General features: G+C 37.8%; 1 protein-coding gene across 1 annotated transcript; it reads right to left on the reverse strand.

Moving 5' to 3' along the window:
- Positions 1-82: 82 nt before the first annotated feature.
- CDNF (cerebral dopamine neurotrophic factor) lies at positions 83-27,973 on the reverse strand. Its single transcript, XM_028506226.2, has 4 exons — positions 27,661-27,973; positions 8,718-8,845; positions 4,557-4,698; positions 83-1,894 (listed from the first exon to the last, which is right to left on the reverse strand). Exons 1-4 carry the CDS (start codon positions 27,773-27,775, stop codon positions 1,716-1,718), a joined length of 564 nt encoding a protein of 187 aa, XP_028362027.1. The 5' UTR covers positions 27,776-27,973; the 3' UTR covers positions 83-1,715.
- Between the last annotated feature and the right edge of the window lie 22 nt (positions 27,974-27,995).

Below are 27,995 nucleotides of genomic sequence, written 5' to 3' on the forward strand. Positions count from 1 at the left end.
GGGTGATTTGTATGCACAGTTTAGAAGTTTGAGTAGCTCTGACTTAGAGCAAATGCCCTTTGGAAAACCAGACTAAATATCATGAATTTCAATGACCTGCTGGATAGTGTTCTTATTGCCTAGATTTATATTCTGAAAAAAAAAAAGAAAAAAAAACACACTGAGAAATATGACCTGATTTTGAGGTTAGACATCAAACATACTATTTTCAAATGACAACTTTCTCAACGGTTCAAAGTGCATTAAAGAAAAACAAGCATAAGTTTATAAAAGGCAAAACAAACAAATATAAAAACCTAAATTTAGGCATTTTAAAGATACGATTCATAATTAAGTAGGGTGCTTGACACATAATGACAAAGCTGCCAAAATCTAAAACCAATAACCCTTTTGGCTATTTATTACACCAAAGCTTTTTTATTCTCATTTTAAAGTTACTAACCACTGATTCTCTTACAAATCTGGTTACATTCCCAACTACTCAACTGAAATTTTGTTTGCATGGGTGGCATTTTAAAATTACAATAACACTTCCAACATATACTTTCAGTCTGGAAAATTTCTCCTCCACTCCCCAAAAGGACACCTAGTCAATAATTGCAATTCTCTGAATACGTAAGAAGTTTTTAATCAATTAATTTTTGTTAATTTTCAAATAATTTTTCTACAGCAGCATTTTAGATATAATTTACATACAATACCCAGATCTTCATTGTACTAACAGATAAGTTTGACATTACTCACCTGTGTAACCACCATCAAGATATAGGAGGTCCCATCACCCCCAGAAAGTGCCCTCGAGCTTTCATTCCCATTTCCACTTGCCACTCAGAGGCAGCCACTTCTACAGTGTGGTCTTATTTGTATTTGGCCAGAAAATGGAGCCAAAAATGATTTTACAGTTGAAAGCTGATAAGACAGCACTAGGAACCATAAAACTCCATGTTGTCTGTCTGAGCCCTTAATGTGTGTTAATCTTCTATCAAAAACATATCTACTGTGTGATAAAAAGGCATGCAAAAACCTTGAGCTTTGCTCACTTAGCATTGTGAGTATTGATACAATCGGTTAAAACATTGGCTATACTTGAGTGGATTCTTCATCTATTTTCTTTAAGTATGTTTAAATAGGTTTTAAACAGGTTTTCTTCTTATGGAAGACACTAGTTTCAAGTAGTACCTCCTGCTCTCCCATTTCTGATACCAAAAAGAGCTAGAAAGTAGAGTGATTTGCAGTTGAAAACAGTTTACTTTAAAATAAAAAACACTTTTGATCAAGCCACTCCTAAGGTTTTATGCCAGGAGTTAATAAGCCAAACATTGTTCCTTTTGTCCTAATCCAATCTATTTAATGAAGTATTAGTGCACAAAGAGGGGCCTGTGAGCACTCTCCTTCTTGGAATCAGTTTACTCAATCCATTTTTCAGTAGTTCACTTTTCCCAGTTTTAGGAGGTAGCCAATGATCATTTACCCAGTCCTTACAAGAAAATTATGAGAAAGGCACTTGTAAGTTTTGGTACAGTGAAAATGTAAGATATCACTAATATTAACAGTTTTACTTACAAACCTAAGCAACCAGTACCAAAGTGTACTATCAAAACAAAATTTTAAAGATCACGCACAGTGCATGCCCAGCTACCCTTAACCAACACGCCCATATCCTAGACAGTCATTCTGTGTCTAATTACAGTCCCTGAAGCACCAGCGTCGGAGGGTCAGAGCCTCTGGTTTGCGGTGCCTTGCTGCGTACTTGGCGCCAGTTCTTTGATCAGATTCACGTAGTCGGCTTTCTCCGCGCAGGCGCGGCACTCTTCTCCCCAGCTGTACAGTATCTGTTTCAGCTCTGCCACTCTCATCTTCCACAGGTCTACCGATGCTAAGTCTAACTTCTTTTCTAAATGACAAAAAGGAACCACACACTCTTAAAAACAGCAACTCTGAACATTGAGAAAGGCAAATGATGTTACTTATCTTGGGGCTGAGAACTGTTCCATTTTCTATGGAAACCAAGGCATACCTAAGGAAAGTGTATATATACAAAGCTATTGGGACAAGTTGTGTTCTAATCAGACTTTCTCTCCATGAGATTATACATGCTTCAAACATGGGTTTGAAGCCGTGTAGCTTTGCAGTATCTGCTACCATGGCTTCACAAGATCAACATTTCTGAAATGAAGAGCACCACCTTCTAAAAGCTGCTCATAAGGTAAAAGAGCATGATCAGTAGAAAGGAATGCCTTGGGACAGCCTTGGTGTGTGGCCAACAGGAATCCGTAGATTATACTTAACTAGAAAGTTATGGCTCACTTTTTATATACAAAGATATGTCTTCAGTAAAACAGCTAAGCATATATATTACACCGTACCATCGAGTCTTTAAATACAAATGTGAAGAAACCTAAACATGTGAATATAATCAGGAGCATTCTTATTGATCCTCATTGGTTTGAATCTCTGCTTAACTTCACCTGTTCCCCCACTCCTCCTGGGATTACTAACTTACTACAGCAGTCACTGCAGTCCTGTGGGGTGTATATACCAAATTCGCTAATGCTAGCACTTCAGTCCCAGTCAATCTGGCTTCTGCCATTTCTTGCCAATAACACTTGTCACCAACTTCTAACTCCTTTACCAAGACTACTGTTTTCCATTTACAAATTATCTGCAGAGAATGTCAATAACTCAACTACTTCTCTATTGTCCAGCCCCAAAACAAAATGAAAAACAAATTAAGGCTCATCTGTACTATACTTATGATTATAATTTCCCTATCAAAATGGGGTAGTTTTCCTTAAATTTATATAATGTTTTAAGTAATTTACCTCAATAACTCTAGAAAACAATTAAATAAAAGTTGGATTTTAAGACCTTGTTTACTTGGAGAATCAGCTACCCTTACATTTTTATAGTGATATCCATCCTTTTCAGATACAGGAACAAGCAAAAATATTTTTTTCAGGTCAAAAAACTAAAAGTCAACTTCCTCATTGAAATATAATCCAACTCTATACTTTATCTTGATTGTTAATTCATGACTGACTTAACAGAATACCTATAAAAGTAGAAGCATTTATAGCCAAATTATTATTACCCCACAGTTCAAAAACCCGTGTTCAATCTCAAATTCCTTGCCAATAATAAGCAGGGAACAAGACATTGGGACAGTGGTCTATCAAACTAAACAGCTCTAAATGAGGAATACACTCATTGACAGTGTCAGTAGTTTCTTTGAGCTCTTCTAAAAGAATTTAGAATTCTGGCATTAGTTTTTAAAAAGGGGAAACCTCTCTGACCTCTAAAACTACAAGGAAAGTTTGATACCAAATTAAAATTAGTCATGGCTCCCCAAGGGCCTCTAGTGGCCAGCATTGCCCAAAACACTAGTAAATATTCATTTCTTAATAATATCTGATGAATATAGCTATGTCAAGAACCCAGTAAGTTCTGTTGCACATAATAGAAAATATTCTAAATAACTCTGTGAACTAAAGAATAAGCACAGGTTTGTCCGTTTCAAGAATATTGTTTATATGGACTCAGTGATTCCTGCCTCTCCTGCGTTACTTGGAAGGCCAATAAAAGGGATGCCTGTCCCATAATCACTACCCTGGAAGCGGGAGTCTGCCCTTGGCAAGTTCAGAAGCAGGTTGTTTTGAGTATCTTCCAACCTTAAACCTATTAAAGTCACTTAGGTAATGATGGTGCATAACGATTCTACACAGCTATGTTAGAAATAAAATTAAAATAATTCAGTCCGGGTGCTAATTAGGTAGTTTACAATACTACAGTGGATTTGGGTATGTAACATAAAACAATTACTTGAGCAAAAGAAATGGGTTCTGTACTGGTGGAACTTCGGGTGCTAAGGATAAGCTAAGAAAGAACCCCCCCCCCCAAAAGCCTTTACTGTACCTACTCAATTTACCTGAAAGGCTGGCCCAGATAGAAATCCTCAGTATAAAAATAATAGATTTATCTATGTTAATAATATATAGGCCAAGGATAATGATTTAAGTAGGGCATCTTTCCATCCTGGCTGTTTATTTTAGGTACTCTCAAAAAGGCTATTTCATTAGGCAAAACCTGATTTGCTACAAATAACCTATTTCCTAAAATTTAAAGCTGGCAGGCAAACTAATAGACAGACAAATCTAGGGGAAAAGATACAGACACATTTAAAACTTCTGAGTCCTTTCATCACCTTGGAATAAATGCAACTTCTTTTAATGGGTTACTGAGAGCTAAATCCCTGTGAGTAGTTGTTCCCTTGATACTTTGAATTTTCCTTGACGTGCACAGTCAACACTGGCTTGGTGGTTTAAGAGTTTAAACTTTTCTATTTGGGTTGACAGTTTTACCTAAAGTTGATTGTGCTGGTATTCATTTCTCTCACGCCAAGGTCAGGTAGCATTAAGTATCATTCAGCAACCCAACAACCTAGTGGCAACTGGAGAATTCCTTCCCTTCTAACACCGACTTTCTAGAAACATAGCCTGTTTTGAGAATTGGCAATACTTCAGACATTATGGAAAAAAAGACACTGGACTCCATTATACCATATTTCAGCTCACAGATTTGGCTGTCCATCTTCCTGAGCTTCTCACAAATCTTCATTGCAGGCATGTGCACACTCATTGGGCGGGTGACCTCACTTAGGATCTTTGTGGCTGCATCTTTGGTTGCTCCTAGATAATAGCACTGAAGGAGAATGAAGAGAATTTAGTGGCTCAGACACTGAGAAAAGCAAGTGATGTGGTTTTCAGAAGTAAGAAAGAGGTTAACCTAGTTTTCATGGACCAGCTATTAAATTTTAAGCACTGCTAAGACACCAGAAAATAAGCGACTCCATTCCCATGAGAATTCTAATTAGAAGTTCCTGACAGTTCATACAATTTTCCAAGGCTTGCTGAGTGTTCCCTGTGCCAGGCGCTGCTCTCAGGGCTCTACAGGTATTGACTTATTGTCATAACAATCCTGTGAAGTAAGTACTATTACATTTTATTCCCAAGCCAACTGCAGGTCACCAGCTAGCAAGGAGAAGAGATTGAATTTTATTTTATTTCATTTTTAAACTTTATTTTATTGTTGACACTAATAATTTACCCACCTCCTAACCACCACCTGCTTTCCTTCGTGCTCTCACCATACTGTTGCCTGTGTCTAGGTGTTATATACAATATACATGCTTTTCTGACTAACCCCTTCATCTTCTTTCATCCAGCCCCATTACCCACCTCCCCTCTGACACTGTCAGTGTGTTCCACGTATCCATGCCTTTGTTCTATTTTGTTCAGAAGTTTATTTTGTTTGTTAAATTCCACGTATAAGTGAGATCATATGGTATCTGTCTTTCTCTGACTGGCTTATTTCACTTAGCGTAATGCTCTCTAATTCCATCCATACTGTCACACAAGGTAAGATTTCCTTCCTTTTTTACAGCCATATTGTATTCCATTGTGTAAATGTACCATAGCTTTTTTATCCAGTCATCTACTGATGGGCACTTGGGCTGGTTCCAGATCTTGGCTAATGTAAATAAGGCTGCAATGAGCATAGGGGTGCATATATTCTTTCGAATTAGTGTTTTGGGATTCTTAAGATATATTCCCAGAAGTGGGACCACTGTGTCAAAACACAATTCCAGCCCTGACTGGTGTGACTGAGTTGGTTGAGCATCATCCTGAATAGGGAAAGGTCACCATTCAATTCCAGGTCAGGGCACATACCCAGGTTGTGAGTTTGGTCCCTGGCCTGGGTGTGTACATGTATGAGAGGTAACTAACTAATGTTTCTCTCATACATCAGTGTTTCTCTCCTTCCCTTCCCCTCTCCTTTCCACTCTATAAAAATAAATAAATAAAATCTTTCTTTTATTGCTGTTCAGTTACAGTTGTCCCAAGTTTCCCGGTCGCTCTCCCTACTCTATCCATTCCTCCTCCCCTGCTCCCACAGTCAATCCCCACCCCATCACCCTTGTTTTGGGGTTCTTTATATGGTGTTCCTTGACATGACCCTTCCCCTTCTTTCCCCTATTACTCCTTCTCCTTCTCCTCTGTTTACTGTCAGTTTGCTCTTTATTTTCATGTCTGTGGTTCTATTTTGCTCACTTGTTTGTTTTGTTGATTAGGTTCCACTTATAGGTGAGATCATATAGTATTTGTGTTTCAGCTAGCCTATGTCTTTTGATTGGAGCATTTAATCTGTTTACATTTTAGGTTATTATTGATAGGTACTAATTTATTGACATTTTTTCTTTATATCTAGGTTCCTCTCAATTTCTATTTCTTCTTTTTAAAGCAGGCCCTTTAATGTTTCTTGCAATACTGGTTTGGTGATGACAAGTTCTGTAAGCCTTTTTTTGGCGGGGGGGGGGGGGGGGGTGGTCTGGGAAGGTCTTTAGTTTTAAATGATAGCCTGGCTGGATTATATAGTCTTGGTTGTAGGTCCTTGCTTTTCACTTTAAATATTTCATGCCAACCTCTTCTGACCTGAAGTGTTTCTGTTGAGAAATCAGCAGACAGCCTTATAGGAACTCTCTTTTAGGTAACTGTCTCTCTCTTACTGCATTTAAGATTCTCTCTTGCCCTGGCTGGCATAGCTCAGTGGATTGAGCGCAGGCTGTGAACCAAAGGGTCGCTGGTTTGATTCCCAGTCAGGGCACATGCCTGGGTTGCAAGCCAGGTCCCCAGTGGGGGCCATGTGAGAGGCAACCACACATTGATTCTCTCTCTCTCTTTCTCCTTCCTTTCCCCTCTAAAATTAAATAAATAAAATCTTAAAAAAAGATTCTCTCTTTGTCTTTAACTTTTGTCATGTTAATTATAATGTGTCTCGGTGTGGATCTCTTTAAATTCCTCTTGATCAGGACTCTGTGCTTTCTGAACTTGTGTAGCTTTTTCCTTCACCAATTTAGGAAAGTTTTTAGCCCTTATTTCTTCAACTATGTTCTTGGTCCCTGTTCTCTTTTCTCCTTCTGGTACCTCTATGGTGCAGACATTGTTACACTTGATGATGTCCCAGAGGTCCCTTAGAACTCCCTCATTTTCTACATTTTCTTTTCTTTTTGATGCACAGCTTGGGTACCTGCTCTTAGTTTGTCCTCTAAATCGCTGATTCCATCCTCTGCTTCACCTAACCCACTGTCAATTTCTTCTAGTGCATTCTTAATTTCAGATATCGTTTTCTCCATTTCTGACTGGTTCTTTTTTTATAGTTTCTACATCCTTTTTAACATTTACTATCTCTTTGTTTTAAGTTCTCACTAAGATCATCCATTTTTCCCCTAAAGTTCTTGAGCATCTTTATGACAACTGTTTTAAACTCTGCACCTGGAATATTAATTGCTTCCATTTCATTTAATTCTTTTTCTGGGGATTCCTCTTGTCCTTTCATTTAGGGCATGTTTTTTTTGTCTCCCCATTTTATTTCTGTGTATTAGGTAAATCTATTCTAACTCCCAAATTTGTTATGATGACTTTATGATGAAGGTGTCTCAATGGCCTCAGTGGTACACTCTTCCAAATCACCTGAGCTCCATGCTCCAGGAATATTTCTTGGAAGTTATGTGTACCCTGGTGGAGTTGAGTCTTGAATGCTGTTGGCCTTTTCATGGGTTGAGTTAACCCTTCAGGCTGGCTGACTGTAAGGGTAAACCTTGATCACCATGCATGAGAGGCCATGCAGATGCCGCCCCCCAAGGCAGAATTGTTCCCAGTAGGGCTTGGTGCCTGCTGGAATCCCCCTTTGGGCGTGCTGCTAGTGTGGTTAGATGGGTTGAGTTCTGGTGTGGTCTGAGGCCCACCACTGGTTGTGTTGGTTCTGGATCCATTTATTCAGGGTTCAGATACCGGTTGGTGTCGGACACTGTGTGTGACTGACCTCGAGCTACCTGTCTGGAGCTATCATGCCATTCACTATCTGTGGCTGCCTCTACCAGACCTGGGTGTGCGAGGGAGGTGCCCATCTGTATTTTAGGATTTGTTTCCTCCAGCTAAGAGCCGAGGGCAGAAGGAGATTGAATTTTAAGAAATCTAGTATTTTGGCTCTATAGTTCAGGCCACTTTTCATGTTATGCTGCTTCTCAAACCACCCAACTTAATCATTTTATATTTACAAATATAAAACTTAATGGTTCAAATAAATGCTGAGATTTTTACTGTGTGCCAGTGATGAGATGCCTACAGTGCAAACTTAACTGAAAAGTTAAACATACAATTTTAGGCAAAACAAATTGGCCTAAGACTGTTTTTCATGATATAAACCAGTATATTGAAAAAGTCATTTGTGTATACTCAGGAAACACTCTATAAGCATCATTACAAGAAAATAAAAATACTTCATTGGTGATGTATAAACAAGGATATAAAATATTTTGAAAGGTTGAACTAATTGTCTTAGTAAGAAATAGAAAGACTTCCCATTCTTAACTCAAAACAATAAATTCTCAATTAGATATTCAATTGTGTAATTTTATTTAACAAAATATAAGCTTGATTTCCTGTGGTTTATTCCAAAAGCAAAATGAAAACAGATGTATTCTAGATTAAAAGTCATAGGACTGCATTTCACTGAATGAAAAGTTCCTACTTGCTCTTATGGCGAGCATGCCTGGGGCCAGCATCTGAGCAGGAGAACAGTTAAGTCCAAGATCAGAAACAATAGTGTCGTTATTTTCCCTGAAGCCCAAAGGTAAAACCAAATGTGAAAATTTACTATACCAGGCGGTTTTCTTTTCCTTTGACGCCCAAGCAAAAGCTGATCAATTCTTTTTCTATGGTGTCCAAAGAAAAGTTAATTCCTCTGGCTATCAATGAGTTGTAGAACCGGTTCAAGAATTCTTCACATACTAGAAGGAATAGAGAAATTACATATTTACATACAAGATAACCACTAGCACACCTGTGTATATGTTCTACTCATCCAATAAAAAGTATAACTATGATTTAACACATCATAACAGTGAATCAAAAATATTTGGAAGAATGATTTAGGGCCTGTAGCTATTAGCTTAGGATTAGGCTTTGAATAATATGAGTTTATAGAATCAATCAATCTCTGGAACCAAGTTCCACCTGAATCAAGAACATTCCTACAAATTTGGCTAGCCCTAAAGAAAGTACAGCTTTCTGTAGGATGTGATGATTGGGACATGTTTGTTTGTTTTTTTCACATTCAGTACTACTTTGAACAAGTTTCAGGTGTACCACATGGTGACTAGACAATCACATAATTTACAAAGTGGTCCCCTTGATATTTCAAGTATCCACCTAGGACCACACATAGCTATTACAATATTGTTGACTACATTCCCTATGCTGTATTTGACACCCTTGTTACTATTTTTAACTACCAATTTGCACTTCTTAATACCTTCACTTCTTTTAAAACCAGACCTGCAGGCCTCCTCCCCACTAGAAACCATCAGTGTGTTCTCTGTACCTATGAGTCTGTTTCTATTTTGTTTGTTCATTTCTTTTGCTCATTAGATTCCACATATAAGTGAAATCATATGGTATTTGTCTTTTTCTGATTTATTTCACTTAGAATAATACCGTCTAGGTCCATCCATGCTGTTGCAAATAGTAAGATTTCATCCATTTTTATGGCAGAGTATAATAATTCCATTGTATTACATACCACCACTCATGGTATCGATAATCCACTCATGTATCGATGGCCACTTGAGTTGCTCTCATATTCTGGGTATTGTAAATAATGCTGCAAAGAACATGGGGGTGCATATATTCTCTCAAATTAGTGTTTTGGATTTCTTCAGGTATATACTCAGAAGTGGAATTGCTAAGTCATAAGGCAATTCCATTTTTAATTTTTTGAGGAACCTCCATACGGTCTTCCAAAGTGGCTGCACCAGTCTGCATTACCACCAAGAGAGCATTAGGAATCCCTTTTCTCCACATCTTCTCCAACACTTGCTGCTTATTGATTTATTGATGATAGTCATTCTGACAGGTATCAGGTGATATCTCAATGTGGGATAGTTAGCATTTCTCTGATGATTAGTGCTGTTGAGCATTTCTTCATATGTCTATTGGCCACCTGTATGTTCTCTTTGGAGAAGTGTCTATTCAGGTCCTCTGCCCATTTTTAAATTGAATTGCTTGTTTTTCTGCTGTTGAGTTATATGAGCTGTTTATAAATTTTGAATATTAAGCTATTACTAGATGTAATGTAAGAACACATTGGCAAATGTGTTCTCCTGTTTGGTAGATTGGCTTTTCCTTTTGTCAGCGGTTTCCTTCACTGTGAAAAACCTTTTTAGTTTGATATAGCCCCATTTGTTTATTTTGTTGGTTTGTTTCCTTTGCCTGAGGAGATATATCAGAAAAAAATGCTGCTAAGAGAGATGTCAGAGAACTTACTGCCTCTTTTCTTCTAGGAGTTTTGTGCTTTCAAGTCTTACATTTAAGTCTTTAACCCATTTTGAGTTTATTCTTGTATGTGGTATAAGAAGATCATCTAGTTTCATTTATTTGCACGTATCTGTCCGATTTTCCTAACACCATTTGTTGAATAGACTGTCTTTACCCCATTGAATGTTTCTGACTCCTTTGTTGATCATATAGGTGTGGGTTTATTTCTGGGCTCTCTATTCTTTTCCATTAATCTATGTGTCTGTTTTAATGGCAGTACCATACTCATTTGACTACTATGGACTTGTAGTATAATTTGATATCAGGTAGCGTGATTCCTCCAACTTTGTTCTTCTTTCTCAAGATTGCTGTTGCTATTCAGGGTCTTTTGTGGTTCCAAATAATTTTTTAAAATATTTGTTCTAGATCTGTGAAATATGAGAGGGTGCCCCCCAAAACCTCAAATTTATTTATAAAAATTTTTGTATTTATTATTATGTATTCAAACTTCAGTCATCTTCAAAGTATTCTTCATTTAATGCAATATACCTATTGAGATCTTTGTTCCACTGCTTGAAACAGTTTTTGAATGTGTCAATTTTGATGCCTTTTAGAGCTTCTGACATTTTTTGTTTCACCTCTTGCACAACATTTCTCTTTGAGGACTTTTTTCATTGCGGAAACAAACATAGTCATTCGGGGTGAGATCAGGTGAATAGGGACAGTGGGGCACAGGGGTCATGCCATTTTTGGTCAAAAACTGCTGAACACTCAGTGCAGTGTGGGCAGGTGCACTCGTAAATCACCCCTCATGAAATGGGCAAATTCGTTGAAAGAATGTTTAAAAAAAATTCAGTGAAGCCAAATTCAGCCTCTCACAACAACCCCAGTTGGTACACTGATACAGATGAGTTCCTAGAACACTCATCTAGTGGAGGAAGCCTGCACTACAAGAGGCTTGCCTGCCCTTGAGAAGATAATTCCAGTTTGGGGGGATACTCCCTCATATGTCATTGGTATTTTTATAGGCATTGCACTGAACCTATAGGTTGCTTTGGGTAGTATAGACATTTTAACAATGTTAACTCTTCTTATGCATGAGCACAATATCTGCTTCCATTTATTTGTATCTTCTTCAATTTCTTCAATGTCTTATACCTTTCCAAGTACAGGTTTTTTTACCTCCTTGGTTTAATTTATTCGTAGGTATTTTATTTTATTTTTTTGATGCAATTGTAAATGGGACTTTTTTTTTAGTTTCCTTTTCTGATAGTTCACGATTGGTTTATAAAAATGCAACCAATTTCTGGATATTTATTTTGTATCTGGCTACTTTACTGAATTCATGTATCATTTTTAGTACTTTTTTGGTGGAATCTTTAGGATTCTCTATATACAGTACCAGTCATCTGCAAATAATAACAGTTTTACTTCTTTCTTTCCAGTTTGAATGCCTTTTATTTCTTCTTGTCATCTCAGTGCTATGGCTAGGACTTTCAGTACTATGTTAAATAAGAATGATGAAAGCGGACGACATCCCTGAGTTGTGCCTGATCATAAGGGAAATGCTTTTAGTTTTTCCACATCGAGTATAATGTTAGCTGTGAATTCTTTCATATATAGCCTTTATTATGTTAAGATATATGTTCCCGAGCCCTGGCTGGCATAGCTTAGTGGATTGAGCGCAGGCTGCAAACCAAAGTGTCGCATGTTCGATTCCCAGTCAGGGTACATGCCTGGGTTGCAGGCCATGACCCCCAGCAACCCCACATTGATGTTTCTCTCTCTCTCTTTCTCCCTCCCTTCCCTCTCTAAAAATAAATAAAATAAAATCTTTAAAAAAACTCCAACAAAATTTTTTTAAAAAGATATATGTTCCCTCTACTCCCACTTTGCTAAGAGTTTTTATCGTAAATGGGTGTTTTGTCTGAATCAATTGATATGATCATATTATTTTTATCTTTATTTTGTTTATGTGGCATATCATGTAAATTGATTTGCAGATATTGTACACACTTTGCATCCCAGGAATAAATCCTGCTTGATCATGGTGCATGGCCTTTTTAATGTATTGCTAGATTTAGTTTGCTAATATTTTGTTAAGGATTTTTATATCTGTGTTCATCAGGGATATTGGTCTATAACTTTCTTTCTTTGTAGTGTCTTTACCTGGTTTTGCAATTAGGATAACGCTGACCTCATAAATGAGCTTGAGAGTGTTCCCTCCTCTTGAATTTTTTTAATAGTTTGAGGATAGTTGTTAGTTCATCTTTGAATGTTTGGTAAAATTCACCATGAAGACATTCATTCTGGGACTTTTGTTTGTTAAAAGTTTTTAGGTTACTGCTTCAATTTCATTAGTTGTAATCAGTCTAGTCAGACATACTGTTTCTTCTTGATTTAGTTTTGGGAGATTGCATGTTTCTAGGAATTTATCGTTTTCTTCCAAATTGTCCAATATGTTGGCATATAGTTGTTCATAATATTTTCTTACAATCCTTTGCATTTCTGTGATGTCAGTTGTTACTTTCCCTCTTTTATTTCTCACTTTATTTATTTTGGTCCTCTCTCTTTTTTTCCCTTGTGCATCTGGTTAAAGGTTTATCGATCTTGTTTATGTTTTTGAAAAACAAGCTCTTGGTTTCATTGATCTTTTGTATTTTTTTAGACTCTATTTTTTAATTTCTGCTCTGATCTTTATTATTTCCTTTCTTCTACTAACTTTGGGTTGTGTTGTTTATCTAGTTCCTTTAAGTGTAAGGTTAGATTGTTTATATGAGATTTTTCTTGTGTCTTGACATAGGCCTATAATGCTATGAATATTTTTAGGCCTGCCTTTGCTATATCCCATAGATTTTGGTTTCATGTGTCCTCATTTTCATTTGATTCAAGGTATTTTTTGATTTATTCCTTAATTTCACTGTTATCCCGTGTTTAGTAACATGTTATTTAGCCTCCATGTCTTTGTGTGCTTTTCAGTTTTTTTTTCCTTGCAATGGATTCCTAGTTTCACACCAGTGTGGTCAGAGAAGATGCTCAATACGATTTTAATTTTTTAAAATGTATTGAGACCTGTTTTGTGTCCTAACATGTGATCTATCCTAGAAAAAATTCCATGTGCACTTGAAAAGTATGTATATTCTGCTGCTTTGGGGTGAAATGCTCTAAAGATAACAATTAAATCCATCTGACCTAGTGTGTTATTTAAGGCCACTGTTTCCTTACTGATTTTCTGTCTAGAAGATCTAGCCATTGATGTCGAAGGGGTGTAAATGTCCCCTATTATTACACTCAAGGGACATTTTATTTTAAAGCATGGAGAAAAACCTGAATATGTATTTTGGATGAAGCCCCTTGGTGGTCTGCCTCTGTCTATATGTTCCATCAGCATGAGCCTGACATTAAACCCCAAAAGGAACAGTTGTATTTGATCCCAGGGTCAAGAGCCAGTGAATAAATGAAGCTCATGAGAGACAAGGGCAACAACAGCCATGTGTTGGGTGTTTATAGGTGCTGACACTATTCTAAGCTCCTTCTGTTCTAAGCTCATTCTGGGACTTTGATGAGTCCCAGAATGTATGATGTAGATACATTACCATCCTCATTTTATAGAAGAGGAAATGAGCCAAGGAAAGGCCAAGTAACTTGCCCAATAAGCGGTAGAGAAAAAATTAGACTCCAGATGGTATGACTCTGGGCTCACACTTATTTATTCAGTTACTCTACAGTAGGAGGGGGTTGCTTTTCCATGTTGCTTTCTCAAATGGCACAAGCAAACCAAGAAGGAAACAGAGGCCAGAAGCTTAAGCTGGAAAAGTATAGCCTTAATATTTGAAAGAGACTTCTAGGGAAACATAGTACAGAAAATTAGAGAGGCATAGGCCCTTGGTTCTCTCCATGCTCCCTCTTAATTCATGGTATTAGTTAAAGTGAGGTGATGTGCTCTATCCCCTAGACCCAATAATCAGTTGTCTTATCTATCTGCCTGGCAAATGGGACAAGATATATAAATCACTCTAATGCACAAACTAGACACCTAAAGTTGTTTAAACTATGTTCATTTGATATATTGATTTAATCAGTGAATAGGGATTTATTGAACACTTTCTATGTATGAAGCACTGTAGGAGACTTGCTAAACAATGCACTTCAGAAAGGATACTAAAATCCAGAAGGAAGGATCAAGTTATAAGAAGTAATGATGATAAAGAACCTATGAGGCACTTCCGGCAAGATGGAGGAATAGGTGGACGCACCGTACCTCCTCGCACAACCAAGAACAGAACCACAATAATTTACAACAAATGATTTGCAGTCATAATATCAGAACTGTCAGAGGATTTATCTAAATGGAAGTCGGACAGCCAAGAAGTTGAAGTAGACCCGTACATCCAGACTGGTAGGGGATGACTAGCCGAGCAGGCGCGGGGCTGGCGCGGGTCGCAGGTGCGTGTAGGTCGGGGGAAATTTGGCGCAAAATCGGCGCGACAGCAATCCGGGCGCGGGAGCGCAGCGGTGCAGCGGTGATCCCTGAGTACGCAAGCAGCGGCTGGGGGAATCAGTGGGGCAGCGATTGTGGACCAGGGCAGAGCTCACGGCCCAGAAGCCCAGGGAAGTGTCTGGCTCCAGGAGTATGGAACGGTCGCCATTGATCCCTCCTGTCCCCGCTCCCGCCCCTGCCCCCACATATAATGTCACAATCTAGCGACTGGGGCACCCAGCCCGGTGAACACCTAAGGCTCCGCCCCCTACCATAACAAGAGCGACCAGACCGGAGAAAAAATAAATAAATAAATAAAATAATAGGAGAGATAGGGAAAGACAGAAGATATGTTTCCAGCAGAACAGATCAGTCCCCCAGGACTCATCCTTTTGAGTGACCAAGAAATAGCCAATCTATCAGATGCACAGTTCAAAACACTGGTGATCAGGAAGCTCACGGAACTGGTGGATTTTGGATGCAAATTACATGAAAAAATGCAGATTACCATAAAAGGGATGCAGGAAGATATATGGAGGAGAGCCAATAGTGAAAGGAAGGAATCTGAGTCTCAAAACAACACAGTGGACCAGAAGGAAGATAGAATCAACCAAGCAGGAAAGCATGATGAAATAAGAATTCAAAAAATCGAAGAAAAGCTTAAGACCATCAAGGACACCTTTAAACGTTCCAACATCCGAATTATAGGGGTACCAGAAGGGGAGGACCAACAAGTGGAAAAGTTATTTGAACAAATAATAAAGGAGAACTTCCCTAAACTGGCAAAGGGAACAGTCTTCCAAGAAATCCAAGGAGCGCAGAGAGCCCCAAAGAAGTTGGACCCAAAAAGAAACACACCAAGGCACATCATAATTACTTTAGCCAAGGTAAAAACGAAGGAGAGAATCCTAGAAGCAGCAAGAGATAAGGGGACAGTCACCTACAAAGGAGTTCCCATCAGACTGTCAGCTGATTTTTCAAAAGAGACCTTACAGGCAAGAAGGGGCTGGAAAGAAATATTCCAAGTCATGAAAGACAAGGACCTACATCCCAGATTACTCTATCCAGCAAAGCTCTCATTTAGAATGGAAGAGAAGATAAAGTGCTTTTCAGATAAGGTCAAATTAAAGGAGTTCATCATCACCAAGCCCTTACTTTATGAAATGCTAAAGGGACTTATCTAAGAAAAGAAGATAAAGAAAAGACATGTATAGTAAAAGGACAACAAACTCACAATTATTAACAACCACACCTAAAGCAAAACCAAAAGAAACTAAGCAAACAACTAGAATAGGAACAGAACCACAGAAATGGAGGGCACATCGGGGGCTAGCAGTAGGGGTGGGAGGAGGAGAGAGGGGGAAAAGGTATAGAGAATAAGTAGCATAGAATGTAGGTTGAAAATAGATAGGGGGAGGGCAAGAATAGCACGGGAAAAGTAGAAGCTAAAGAACGCATAAGTATGACACATGGACATGGCCTAAAGGGGGGGAATGTGGGTGGGAGAGGGGGTACGGGGGGAGGGAAGTGAAGGGGGAAATGGGACAACTGTAATAGCATAATCAATAAAATATATTAAAAAAAAAAAGAACCTATGCACCCCAACATTCATAGCACAATTTACAATAGCCAAATGCTGGAAGCAACTTAAGTGCCCATAAGTAAACCAGTGGATCAAAAAACTATGGTACATGTACACAATGGAATACTACACAGCAGAAAGAAAGGAGCTCCCACCCTTTTCAACAGCATGGATGGAGCTGGAGAGCATTATGTTAAGTGAAATAAGCCGGGCAGTAAAAGACAAATACTATATGATCTCACCTATAAGTGGGACCTAATCAACAAAACAAACAAACAAGCAAAATATAACCAGAGAGAATGAAATTAAGAGCAATCTGACAATAACCAGAGGGGAGTGGGCAGAACAGTGGGGGAAGTAGGGGAAGAGTTGCCAAGGAACATGTATAAAGGACACATGGACAAAGCAAAAGGTGGTAGAATCAAGGGTGAGAGGTGGGGATAGATGGGGCTGAGAGGAGGAAAATGGAGACAACTGTACTTGAACAACAATTTAAGAAAAAGAAACTAGAAAAAATAAAAAAGAAGCAATGATAAGGAAAGAAAATGGAAAATTGGAGAAAAATCTAACAGTTAACTATAAAAACAATAATAAAGGACATGTAGGGGCATAAATGCAGGTAAACCCCAATACTGGACAATCCTAACACTTAGGGAAATAAAGATGAATTTGAGTTAAACTTCATGAGGTCCTTTATCATCCAGGAGGAGGGTAGCAAAAGAGAATTGTTAAGTCATATTAATTTTTAGCAAATTAAACATGTTAAAAATGTCAGAGTTAGTATCTGAAAAATGTAAATAAATTACTGCTAAATCAGTATTAGTGCAGGGCACATGAAGAGATTTTAAAAACATTATCAGGCCACTAGAAGGCAATAAAAGAAAAAAAACACAAGAAAAAACACACAAAATTTCTTTTAAAAACACAAAATTAACTGAGAGAAATAAAACCCAAATATATCATTAATTTAAATATGCATAAATGTATAAAAAATGAAAAGTTTTAAAAATAAACAGATATGTGGAAAACAGTATGCCAGTTTCTAAAAAAATTAAAAATGGAACTGCCTTAGACCCAGCAATTTCACTTCTGGTTATATTTACAAAGAAACCCAAAATACTAATTTGAAAAGATATACGCAGCCCTAACCAGGTAGCTCAGTTGGTTATAGTATCATCCTGATATGCCAAGGTTGCAGGTTCGATTTCCCCATCAGGGCACATATAAGAATCCAACAATGAATGTGTAAATAAGTGGAGCAACAAATCAATGTTTCTTTCTCTCTTCCTCCCTTCTCTCTCCAAAATTGATAAATAAAAATATATATTTTTACAAAGAAAAGATATATGCATCCCTGTGTTCATTATAGTTATTTACAATAGCCAAGACATGTAGCAACCAACAGGCCTATCAATAGACAAGTGGATTTTTTTTTAAGTGGTAATACAGCCCTGGCTGGTGTGGCTCAGTTGGCTGGAGCATCATCCTGTGCACCAAAATGCTGTGCATTCTATTCAGGGTCTGGACACATACCTTTTTGATTCCCAGTAAGGGCCCCTATGGGAGGCAACCAATCGATGTTTTTCTTTCTCCCTTCCTCTTTCTCTCAAACCAATAAGTATATCCCCAGAAAAGGATTAAAAAATAAAAAAATAAAAAGTGGTAATATGTATACAGTGGAATGTTACACACTTGCCCATAAAAAAGAATAAAATATTAGCATTTGCAACACCATGGACCTAGTGGATATTATGCAAATGAAATGTCTGTCAGAGAAAGACAAATAGCACATGATTTCACTTATATGTGCAATCTAAAGAACAAAATAAATGAACAAACAAAACAGAAATAGACTCATAGATACAGAGAACAAAGTGATGGTTGCCCGGGGTGGGGGGGGTTGGAAGTAGGTGAAAAAGGTGAAAGGATTAAGAATAAAAATTTGGTGGTTACAAAATAGTGATGGGGATGAAAGTACAGCATAGGAATATAGTCAACAACAGTGTAACAACTATGCACAGTACCAGGAGGATGTTAGACCAGAGGAATCAATTTGTAGATGATATGATTGTCTGACCACTATGCTATACACCTGAAACTAATATAAAATGACCTTGAATGTCAACTTTAAAACATTGCTTTACATATTTCATCTGGCTTTCTAGTTTAGAAGGAAAAGTAAATACAGTCTCTGTTATGCCATCTGGAGTTGGAGTAGAAATCTCCATATATTTTGACTTTTTGTTTTGGGAAGCAGTTATTTTCTATCAAAATCAGGTTATTTATGTTAACATGTAATGGATTTATTGCTATTATTTTAAATGAGTTAAATAATTTTGAAATTAAAAAATAATATAAAATTAAAAAGATAAGTCAGAACATTTCTATCCAAAATCTGGTTTACCATATAAAGGTTTATTGGGAATAACAAAAGTCTCTTTTACTAACTATAATATGAACCATTTACTAGAAATATAAAATAACTTTAAGTATTGTACACCCAATAACATAGCCTGATAATATACAAAATCCTGACAGATTTATAATAGCAAATCGACACCATCATGGTAGATGTTTTAACACCCTCTCAACAATTATTTAATCAGATTGACTAAAGCTAATGAGGGCATTAAACATTTGTACAATACTATTCACAAAGTCCACCTAATAACGTATATGGAGCATTTCTCCTCCAGATTAGAAAATTCAGAATGTTTTCAAGAAAGTAAGCAACATTTTTATAAACCTGCCATTATCGAGCAAAAGGCAAGTCTAAACAAGTATCCAAAACCCTGCATCGTAACAGCCCACGTTCTCTGAGCATAATTTGAAATCGGTAACAAAAACAACATGGTCAATGCAGTCATATGCCTGGATATTTTCACATGCACACTTCTTGGTCCTCGGTGGGTGGAAGTAGACATAGTAATGTAAATGTGTAATTTTTAGGACTTAATTCCTATCAAATGCTATCTAGAAAACTTAAGGGATGTAGTTAAGGTAGTACTTAGAATGACATTTATAACATTGAATGTGTACCTTTCAAAAGAGAAAAATGGAAAATTAATGAGTAAGCATTCACTCAAGTTTTAAAAAGCATAACTATATAAAACAAAAGAACATAGAAGATATTGAATAATAAAAGAACAAAAATTAATTAGGTAGAGAAAATAAAGATCAATAAAACTAGTAGCTGGTAAAAATAAACAAGTTCTTAGAACAAAAGTGATAAATCAAATATAAACAATATCCAGACAACCAAAAGACAAGAATTCTTGATAACTAAAAATATGATAGCTAAAGTTAGAGAAGTCCATACAAGATTTATTTAGAAGATTAAGTTGAAAAAAAAAATCCCCAGAAATTAAACCAAAGAACAAAGAAGTAGAAAAAGGGCAAGAAATTCAGGAAGCCAAATACCTAAGTTATATGAGTTCCAGAAAGACATAATAGAGGAGGGAAAGGGGTGGGAGGTAGTAAAGGGTAAAGGTGGGCAAACATATGGTGATGGAAGATGACTTGACTTTGGGTGGTGGGCACCAAATGCAATATACTGATCATGTATCATAGAAAATTTATACTTGAACCCTAAATGATTTTATTGATGAATGTTACCCCAATAAATTTAATTAAAAAAATTAACAGCCTGGGAAGATGATGGACTAGGGAGAAAGACCATCGCTGAAATTCCAAATCAAGCAAAAGAGTTTTAAAGAGGAGGTAGGAAAAAAAAATAGAAGAGGAAATTTTGAAAAAAACATTTTTCTGTTTATTTTTATTTGTTTTTTGTTTGAAAATATCCTCTTTATATCCTTTTTTTCCACAGTCAGTTCCTCCCTTTATATCCTTAATGCCTTTCTTCTTATTTTTATTAAATTATTTTTTTATTTTATTGTTGTTCAAGCACAGTTGTCTGCATTTTCCCCCCACCAGTCTCTCCCACCCCAGCCATGCCCGCCTCCCTCCCCTGATTCCACCACCCCTTGGTTTTGTCCATGAGTCCCTTACAGTTGTTTCTGAAAACCCTTCCCCCTTTCCCCCCCATTATCCCCTCCCACCTCCCCTCCAGTTACTGTTAAATTGTTCTTAATTTCATTGTCTCTGGTTGTATTTTGCTTGCTTGTTTGTTTTGTTGATTAGGTTCCATTTAAAGGTGAGATCATATGGTATTTCTCTTTCACTGCCTGGCTTATTTCACTTAGCATAATACTCCCCAGTTCCTTCCATGCTGTTGGTCCCCCCCTTATCTGCTCCAGTTTGATTTTGTAGAAGAAAAAGAACCACCAGATTAGCGGGCAGTGGCAGAAGTAGGGGAGAACTACTAAGTATATTACACATGTTACAATGAGTTAGGACTTCAAGAGTAACCAGAACTTCATGAATATTTTGTATACTGCCTCATTGTTTTAATTTTATTTTTAATGTTGCCCTAAATAAATTAGTTCCCAAAACCACACTCAGAAGGCAGTACTTGGGCTCTGATATCACCTTCTCTGGGTCCAAACCTGGGAATTTCCGCTTTTCTTTTTTCTCTGGCCATGTTTAAAATTTTCTTTTTTTCCTTTGTGTTTTCCAATTCCTTTATTGTGTGATTAGATATTAATTGGATATTTTTATTCATACCTTTTGGAGCATGTTGGACTTCCCAATCTGTGGACTGATAACAGCATCGGGTTGGGAAAACACGCTATCCTCCCCTCAGGCCACTTAACCTGTGTTGGAATTTTTCTTTATCTTCATTGTAGCTTTATCTTTCATATTTTTATCTCTTAAACTGTCAAGGATTCCCTCTTGATAATTATGTCAATCTTCTAACTCACTAATTTGCTCAGGTGTTTAATCTATGATTAACCCCGTTAATTCCTATTAGTAGGAGTTTATTTGGTATTTTTCCAAATATGGTTGGACTTTTTATTAATAGCCTCCTGCCCTTTATTTACATCTTTAATCCCTCCTTTATTTCTTTAAACATGATAAACATTTTATATTCTATCCCTAGTAATTCCAGTACCTGAAGCCTTCTCAGTCTCTCTTCTTGCTTCTTTCTTCTCGTTTCTTCTGTCCCTCATCTCATGGGGCTTCCACATGGGTTTGTCATTTTTCTGAATGTAAGCTTTATCTCTTAGAACTTCAGCTGTGGGAATTCTTTGAGGACTAGGTGGAAGGTGGATTCCTATCTGTAAGACTGGCGTTTGCTGATGTTTGCTTGAAATCCCTTGAAACTAAATTCTTGATTTGAGATGTTTTGAACCATGCAAGTAATATGAATTTGGGCTTCAGCCCATGTGTGGGGTTAGCCTGTGATTATCAACTATCTGGAGATATTTTTGTTTCCTGTTATTCAGTAAAAAGTTCAAGTAATGCAATTTCCTTTATCTATAAAGATGGTAGTAGAGTTGTACTTAATTTCCCATTACCTGTTATAATGAAGCTCTGTGGAATTCCTAATTAACTGGGTGAGGTGGGGCATAATCTTGTATTCTACTTCTAACTTGGGAGAGTCCTTGACATTGTCTTCATTCTCTCCATTTTACCAAAGCTGTGAATACCTACCTTCAGCTCAGTGGGTAGCAAATGCCCTCAAAACAAAAGTCATAGCCCTGGCTAGCATAGCTCAATTGACTGAGTGTGGACCTGTAAGCCAAAGGGTCACTTGTTCAATTCCTAGTCAGGACACATGCCTGGGTTGTGAGCCAGGTCCCCATGTGGGGGTGCGCAAGAGGCAACCATATTTCTCTTCCTCTTCCTCCTTCCCTTCCTCCCTCTCTAAACAAGAATAAATAAAATTAAAAAAAGAAAAAGTCAGCCTCAGGGCTCCTTTACCTGCTTCCCACTTTTATTTTGTTTTTGGTCTCTGGGTATGCCTTCCTAACTTACATTTTTAATAATTTTTACATCTTTACTTTAACCAGTATTTTAGTATTCTCAGCTGGAAGGCAAGTCATACCATCTTTTAGAAATCATATTGATTTCTAATGCTATTAATAAGAACAGAACACTAAATATAAGCCAGTCATGGCTTTAACAAATATTTATTGAGCAATTATTAAGTGCCAAACAATGCTCTAGGTTCTTCAGATCCAGCAATGAAGGGAAAAAGCCCTTGCCCTCAAGATTATATTCTAGTGAACAGAATATGAAATTTGGATTTCTCAGCCTCCATAACCAGGTAACATAATTCATTATAAATCAATCTCTCCCTGCTCTCCCCTGTCTCTCACTTATTGGTTCTGTTTCTCTGGGGAACACTGAATAATACAAATCCAAAGAGAAGCTATGAGAAGCAGCTGGACACATAAATCTGGAATTTAGGGGTGAGGTCTATCTACCTAAATTTGTAGCACATCAACATTCAAATAGTATTGGGGTAGTCAAAAATTCCATTGTTTTAAAAAAATATTTTATGTATTTTTAGAGAGAGGGGGAGGGGGAGAGAGGGGAAGTGAAACATCAATGTGTGGTTCACTCTCATGTACCCCCTACTAGAGATATGGCCTGCAACCCAGGCATGTGCCCTGACTGGGGATCAAACCAGCAACGCTTTGGTTCACAGGCCTGTGCTCAATTCAATGAGCTACACTAGCCAGGGCTCATTTCGTTTTTTTCCATATAATGACTCTAGTAGAGCTTATTTGTCTTTAACTTCATTCAAAACAATCTTGTTAGACTATATTGTGACAGCTATCATATCAGCATGCATTTTTTAAAAAAAACTTATGAAAACTGGTGAATTTTTGTGCAGCCATTTTAATATTGAAGATGGAAGAAGATATGTAACACTTTTGGCATATTATGCTTTATTATTTCAAGAAAGGTAAAAACACAACTGAAATGCAAAAAACAGATTTGTGCAATGTATGGTACAGTATATGGGGAAGGTGCTATGACTGATCAAATGTGTCAAAGTGGCTTTCAAAGTTTCTTGGTTATCTTGACATTTTGGCCAAATAATTCTCGACTTTGGGGCTGTCCTATGCATTGAAAGATGTTTAGCAGAACCCCTGGCATCTACCCACTGGAAGCCAATAGCAGGAGACAGCTGACATACTCATAATATCCAAACCAATAAAGTCATTGGTGAAAATGAAAAATGTTAGTTTTATTTAAAAAAAAAAAGAAACCTGAATTTTTGGCCAAGCCAATATTTAATAGTATTTAAGAGATGAGATCAGGGAATAAGGAGACATGGAGAAGAAAGTGGTCCCAGGTCTCAGTCTTATTAAAACTCCATTGTTTAGAAATTGGTAATGTGAGAAAGAACTCGAAAAAGACTTAAAGGAGCAGCCATTGAAGTAGGATGAGAATGAAGAGTGAGTGTATTCCCAGAAAATAATGAAGAAAGCATTAAAAAAAAAGTGGGGACTGACTAAGCAGCTGTGTTAAATGATACTGACAGAATGTGAAAAATGAGACATTGCCAATATTTAGTTTGCTGAGTTAAATTAGCAAATATATCGAGTATGCAAAGGAGATATTGCTGTAATAATTAATGCTGCAACTCAGCAGAAATTATCATTTAGGCTTCTCAGTGACCCCTAATTCACACTTTCCTGCAAAAGAAACCCAGTGTTCCAGTGCCTCCTAGCTCTTCTACTATTCCCATAATACATGTCCATATGATTTCTAGACCTTAGCTGTTGCTTTGCCAATCTACTACCTAGATGATGGGTTGGGAATTCTAACTTGTACTTCCAGAGATATACCTTTGACTCACTGTTACATAAAATTTTACTGCAACATATATGCATACATTTGTTCAACAAAATTAAGTGCCTATTTTACACCTTGCATTGTGGTAGCCCCAGGGGTGATATCGTGAGAGAAAACAGCCTTGACTTTCAAGGAGTGCACACATGGAGGAGACCAAAACCATTACTGAACATGAGAAGTAGACTAGATATTGTGGGGAAAGCAAAGGGGTGGCACTGACCTGGGGGGACAGGGGAATGTGTGACCAATGAAAGATGTTAAACAAGGGAGTAATATGATAACACTGCCAGGAGACTAAAGAGGAGATGGAAATGGGGCAGGAAGAGCGCTGCTGTGGCAGTGAGGAAGATAGAAATGGTGAACATCTGCAACAAGACAATGGAAGGAGAAGGGAGTCAACCAGAAAGTAGAATCAGTGGACACTGATGGGCATAAGGGATCAGGGAGAAAGAGAAGTCTGGTCTAGTTACCAGGTTTTGGGGCCTGAGAAGGGAGGAGTTGATGGCTTTGGTTTGTGACTCCATGAGTTTGGGGTATAGGGGATCTAAGTGGGGATGTTCAGTCGTCAATTGGGTGCAAAATCTTGGACTCCAGAAAGGAAGCAGATTAGATATAAACATTTGAAATGAATCAGGCTCTAGTTAGCTAGACTCTGATTGGACAGAAGAGTGTGTAGGCTAAGAAGAGAGGAGGGCAGAGGACAGAACTCCAGAAAAGTCTAATACTGAAGCCATGGCTACAGAATCAGAAAGATACCATGAACAAGTGGGCACAGAGTGACAGGAAGCAAAGGCAAGAAAAAAGCAAAATCAGTGCTATCAAGAGAAGGAAGTTTCTGGAAGAGAAAGAAGTCAATGGTATTCCATGCCACAGAGAAGCCAAGATAAGAATAGAAATTTATCCCTTGGCTTACATGAAGAGAATAATCTTACCATAAATCACCTAACAATTAGTAATTTAAGGATCCTGGCATGTATTTATTGCTATAACCAAGTAACCATCCACCTTTTATTTATGTTGTGGGCTTTTTTTTATTAAAAGTAGTCCCTGGTCTGGAAACAGCCCAAGTGCCCATCAGTAGATGAACAGATAAAAAAACTGTGGTATATTTACACAATGGAATTCTACATGACAGTAAAAAAGAAGGAACTTCTACCCTTTGCAATAGCATGAATGGATCTGGAGAATATATGTTAAGTGAAATAAGACAGTCAGAGAAAGACAAATACCACATGATCTCACTCATGTAGGATCTAATGAACAAAATAAACTGACAAAATAAAACCAGAGGCATGGATACATGGAACAGACAGATCTCAGAGGGGAGGGAGGTGGGGGGGGTGCGGAGACAGGAAAAGATTAGCCAAAGAACATATGTGCATATATACATACCCCATGGTCACAGACAACAATGTAGTGAAGATGAAGTAGGAGCTGGGTAGAGGGGGGCAAAGGGAGAAAATGGGGACATCTGTAATGGTGTCAACAATACAATAATTTTTTTAAAAGATTTTATTGATTTTTTTTTTAGAGAGGGAAGGGAGGGAGAAAGAGAGAGAGAGAGAAACATCAATGTGCGGTTCCTGAGGGCCGTGGCCTGCAACCCAGGAATGTACCCTGACTGGGAATAGAACCTGTGACACTTTGGTTCGCAGCCCGCGCTCAATCCACTGAGCTACACCAGCCAGGGTACAATACAATAATTTTTAATAAAATAAAATTTAAAAGTCCCAAGCAAATCTACAATCATTTCAAAATAAAAAGTTTAAAAAATAATCATAATATGATACCTTTAAAGACCTGGAAATGTTTACAGTTGTTTGTTTTTTTCCAGTAAGCATCACATCACCTAAAGCAGGACTCAGAAACTTAAATATTCACAGGGGCCAGGCAAATAAAATGCATGGGTGAGGAAATCCCAGTGTAGGAAAGACAGAAACAAAATTCTGAGGACACATGTTCCTTCTAAAAGAAGCAGCCACAGCCAATTCCCACTACATGGACATGTGGACTAGTCTTAACAGGTCACCTGGTATTTTAAGAAAAGGCAGAAGTCTTCCAATTTTAAAAGCAGCCAATTGATTTAAATGTATTTCAAAATGCTTTGTGAACTTAATATTTCAGTAGGTCCCAGGTGGCTCCTGGACTATCAGTTTCTTACCTTTCCCTTAAATTATGTATAAAATAGCATTTTAATCTTATATCTTGAAGGAAATTAAGTGGCTAATGATAGTCTGATATGCAGTAAGAGAACCAGATCTACAATCTAGTTCTTGTTCTAAAACTAGTGTTTCTTTTGCTGTAAATCTATATCTTATTTATCTAACAAAGGAAATATATACCCAGGTTAGTCAGACATGCAAGTTAATAAACACAATATGCATATTAAATTAAGAATAGATGGCATAAGCTTCACATGTATTAATCCAGATACTCTGGCTCTTCTGAAATGTTTTTAAGTAGAAGCTCCAGAAAATAAATTACTCATAACTAATCAATTGTTTATGCCTCAAAAAATTTGGCTTGGAATGTATACAACACAATCGTAAGCGATCTTTAAACAAAATTGTAACTTAACTCAGCAAATATCAATATAAAGTTTTCCAAAGTCACATCATATAGATATTCTTAATTTCTGGAGAAAAGTTTAAATATTGCAGGGCTGACAGAAAACTGGACTTGTATTCTGCAGCTTAGCTGTAACACACCCATTCATTCAACACATATTGTGAATTTACAATTTCCTGTTAAGTAATGATTGCAAGCTTACAGAAGAGTGAGGATATGCATTTAAATTATTTCATTGCGGGTTAAGTGCTACTGTAGTGCAAAAGGATGCAGCTAGTGGACCTAATTATCTTTGATGTTAACAGCCTTCAGAAGGAAGTATTACCACGCTGATTTTGCCAAAAACAGGTAAGTCTGCCAGAGCCAGAGAGCATGTGTTCTGATTTCAATCCACAGCTGAGATTCCGTGTACTTCAAAGGAATCATTCTTCTGTATTTCTTAAGAGTTATTGTCCTCCTTTGTAAATCAACTTTTCCCTGTAGTCATAACAAACGCTAGTTACGTCCTCAGAGTCCTTAGTTAAAGCCACCTCAACTCAATTACAGGCAACGTGTCAGGTTTTATTTTCCTTTAGGGAGTTGCAAACTGATTTAACTTAAAAGACATCTCCTGTGGAAATCTCGCCGGTTAGTAGAAGCTGAATCAATTCGGCGTCAGGGTCGTCTGAATCCAGACGCGTTTGCACAAAATCGAATCCACATCAAAACCCACCAGCCTAGACAACGCAGTTTAACCTTCACCGACAGACCAAGACGCGCCTCGGGGTATCTTGAGGCCCAGCTCGAACTTTCGCCCAGACTCGGGCTTAGGCAATAGGAAACTAGAGAAAGGGCTCGCTTTTTCGGAGTGAAATATTATTTATAGGCAAGACGTGAAGAAAATCAAAGCCGACAACAGCTGAGCTGCAGCGCGGTGCCACCGCCATGCAAGCAGGTTTCACACCGCTCACCTTCACAGTCGGCCCCCGAGCGCCCCGCGGTCTCCTGGCCCTGCGTCGGCACCAGGTTAGAGACCCAAAGCCAGGCGCAAAAGGCCACCATTGCGGCTGGGCTCGCGCACCACATCCTGAAACTGCAGCTCAAAACTCCTCAGACACCTGCACCCAACGCCAGCTTAGACGCTATCGCCGGAAACTGCTACCGTACTCTGGAAAGCGGAGCAAACCCGGAGTTGCTAGGGAAAATGACGCAACTCAACCCACGTTAGTATTGGGTCTCCTGAAACGAGCAAAGAACCGGGCGGGGCCGAGGCGAGCTTTCCTTTTTTTTTTTTTTTTTTTTAATT

This window comes from Phyllostomus discolor, chromosome 1, assembly GCF_004126475.2.
Source record: "Phyllostomus discolor isolate MPI-MPIP mPhyDis1 chromosome 1, mPhyDis1.pri.v3, whole genome shotgun sequence".
NCBI lineage: Eukaryota > Metazoa > Chordata > Mammalia > Chiroptera > Phyllostomidae > Phyllostomus > Phyllostomus discolor.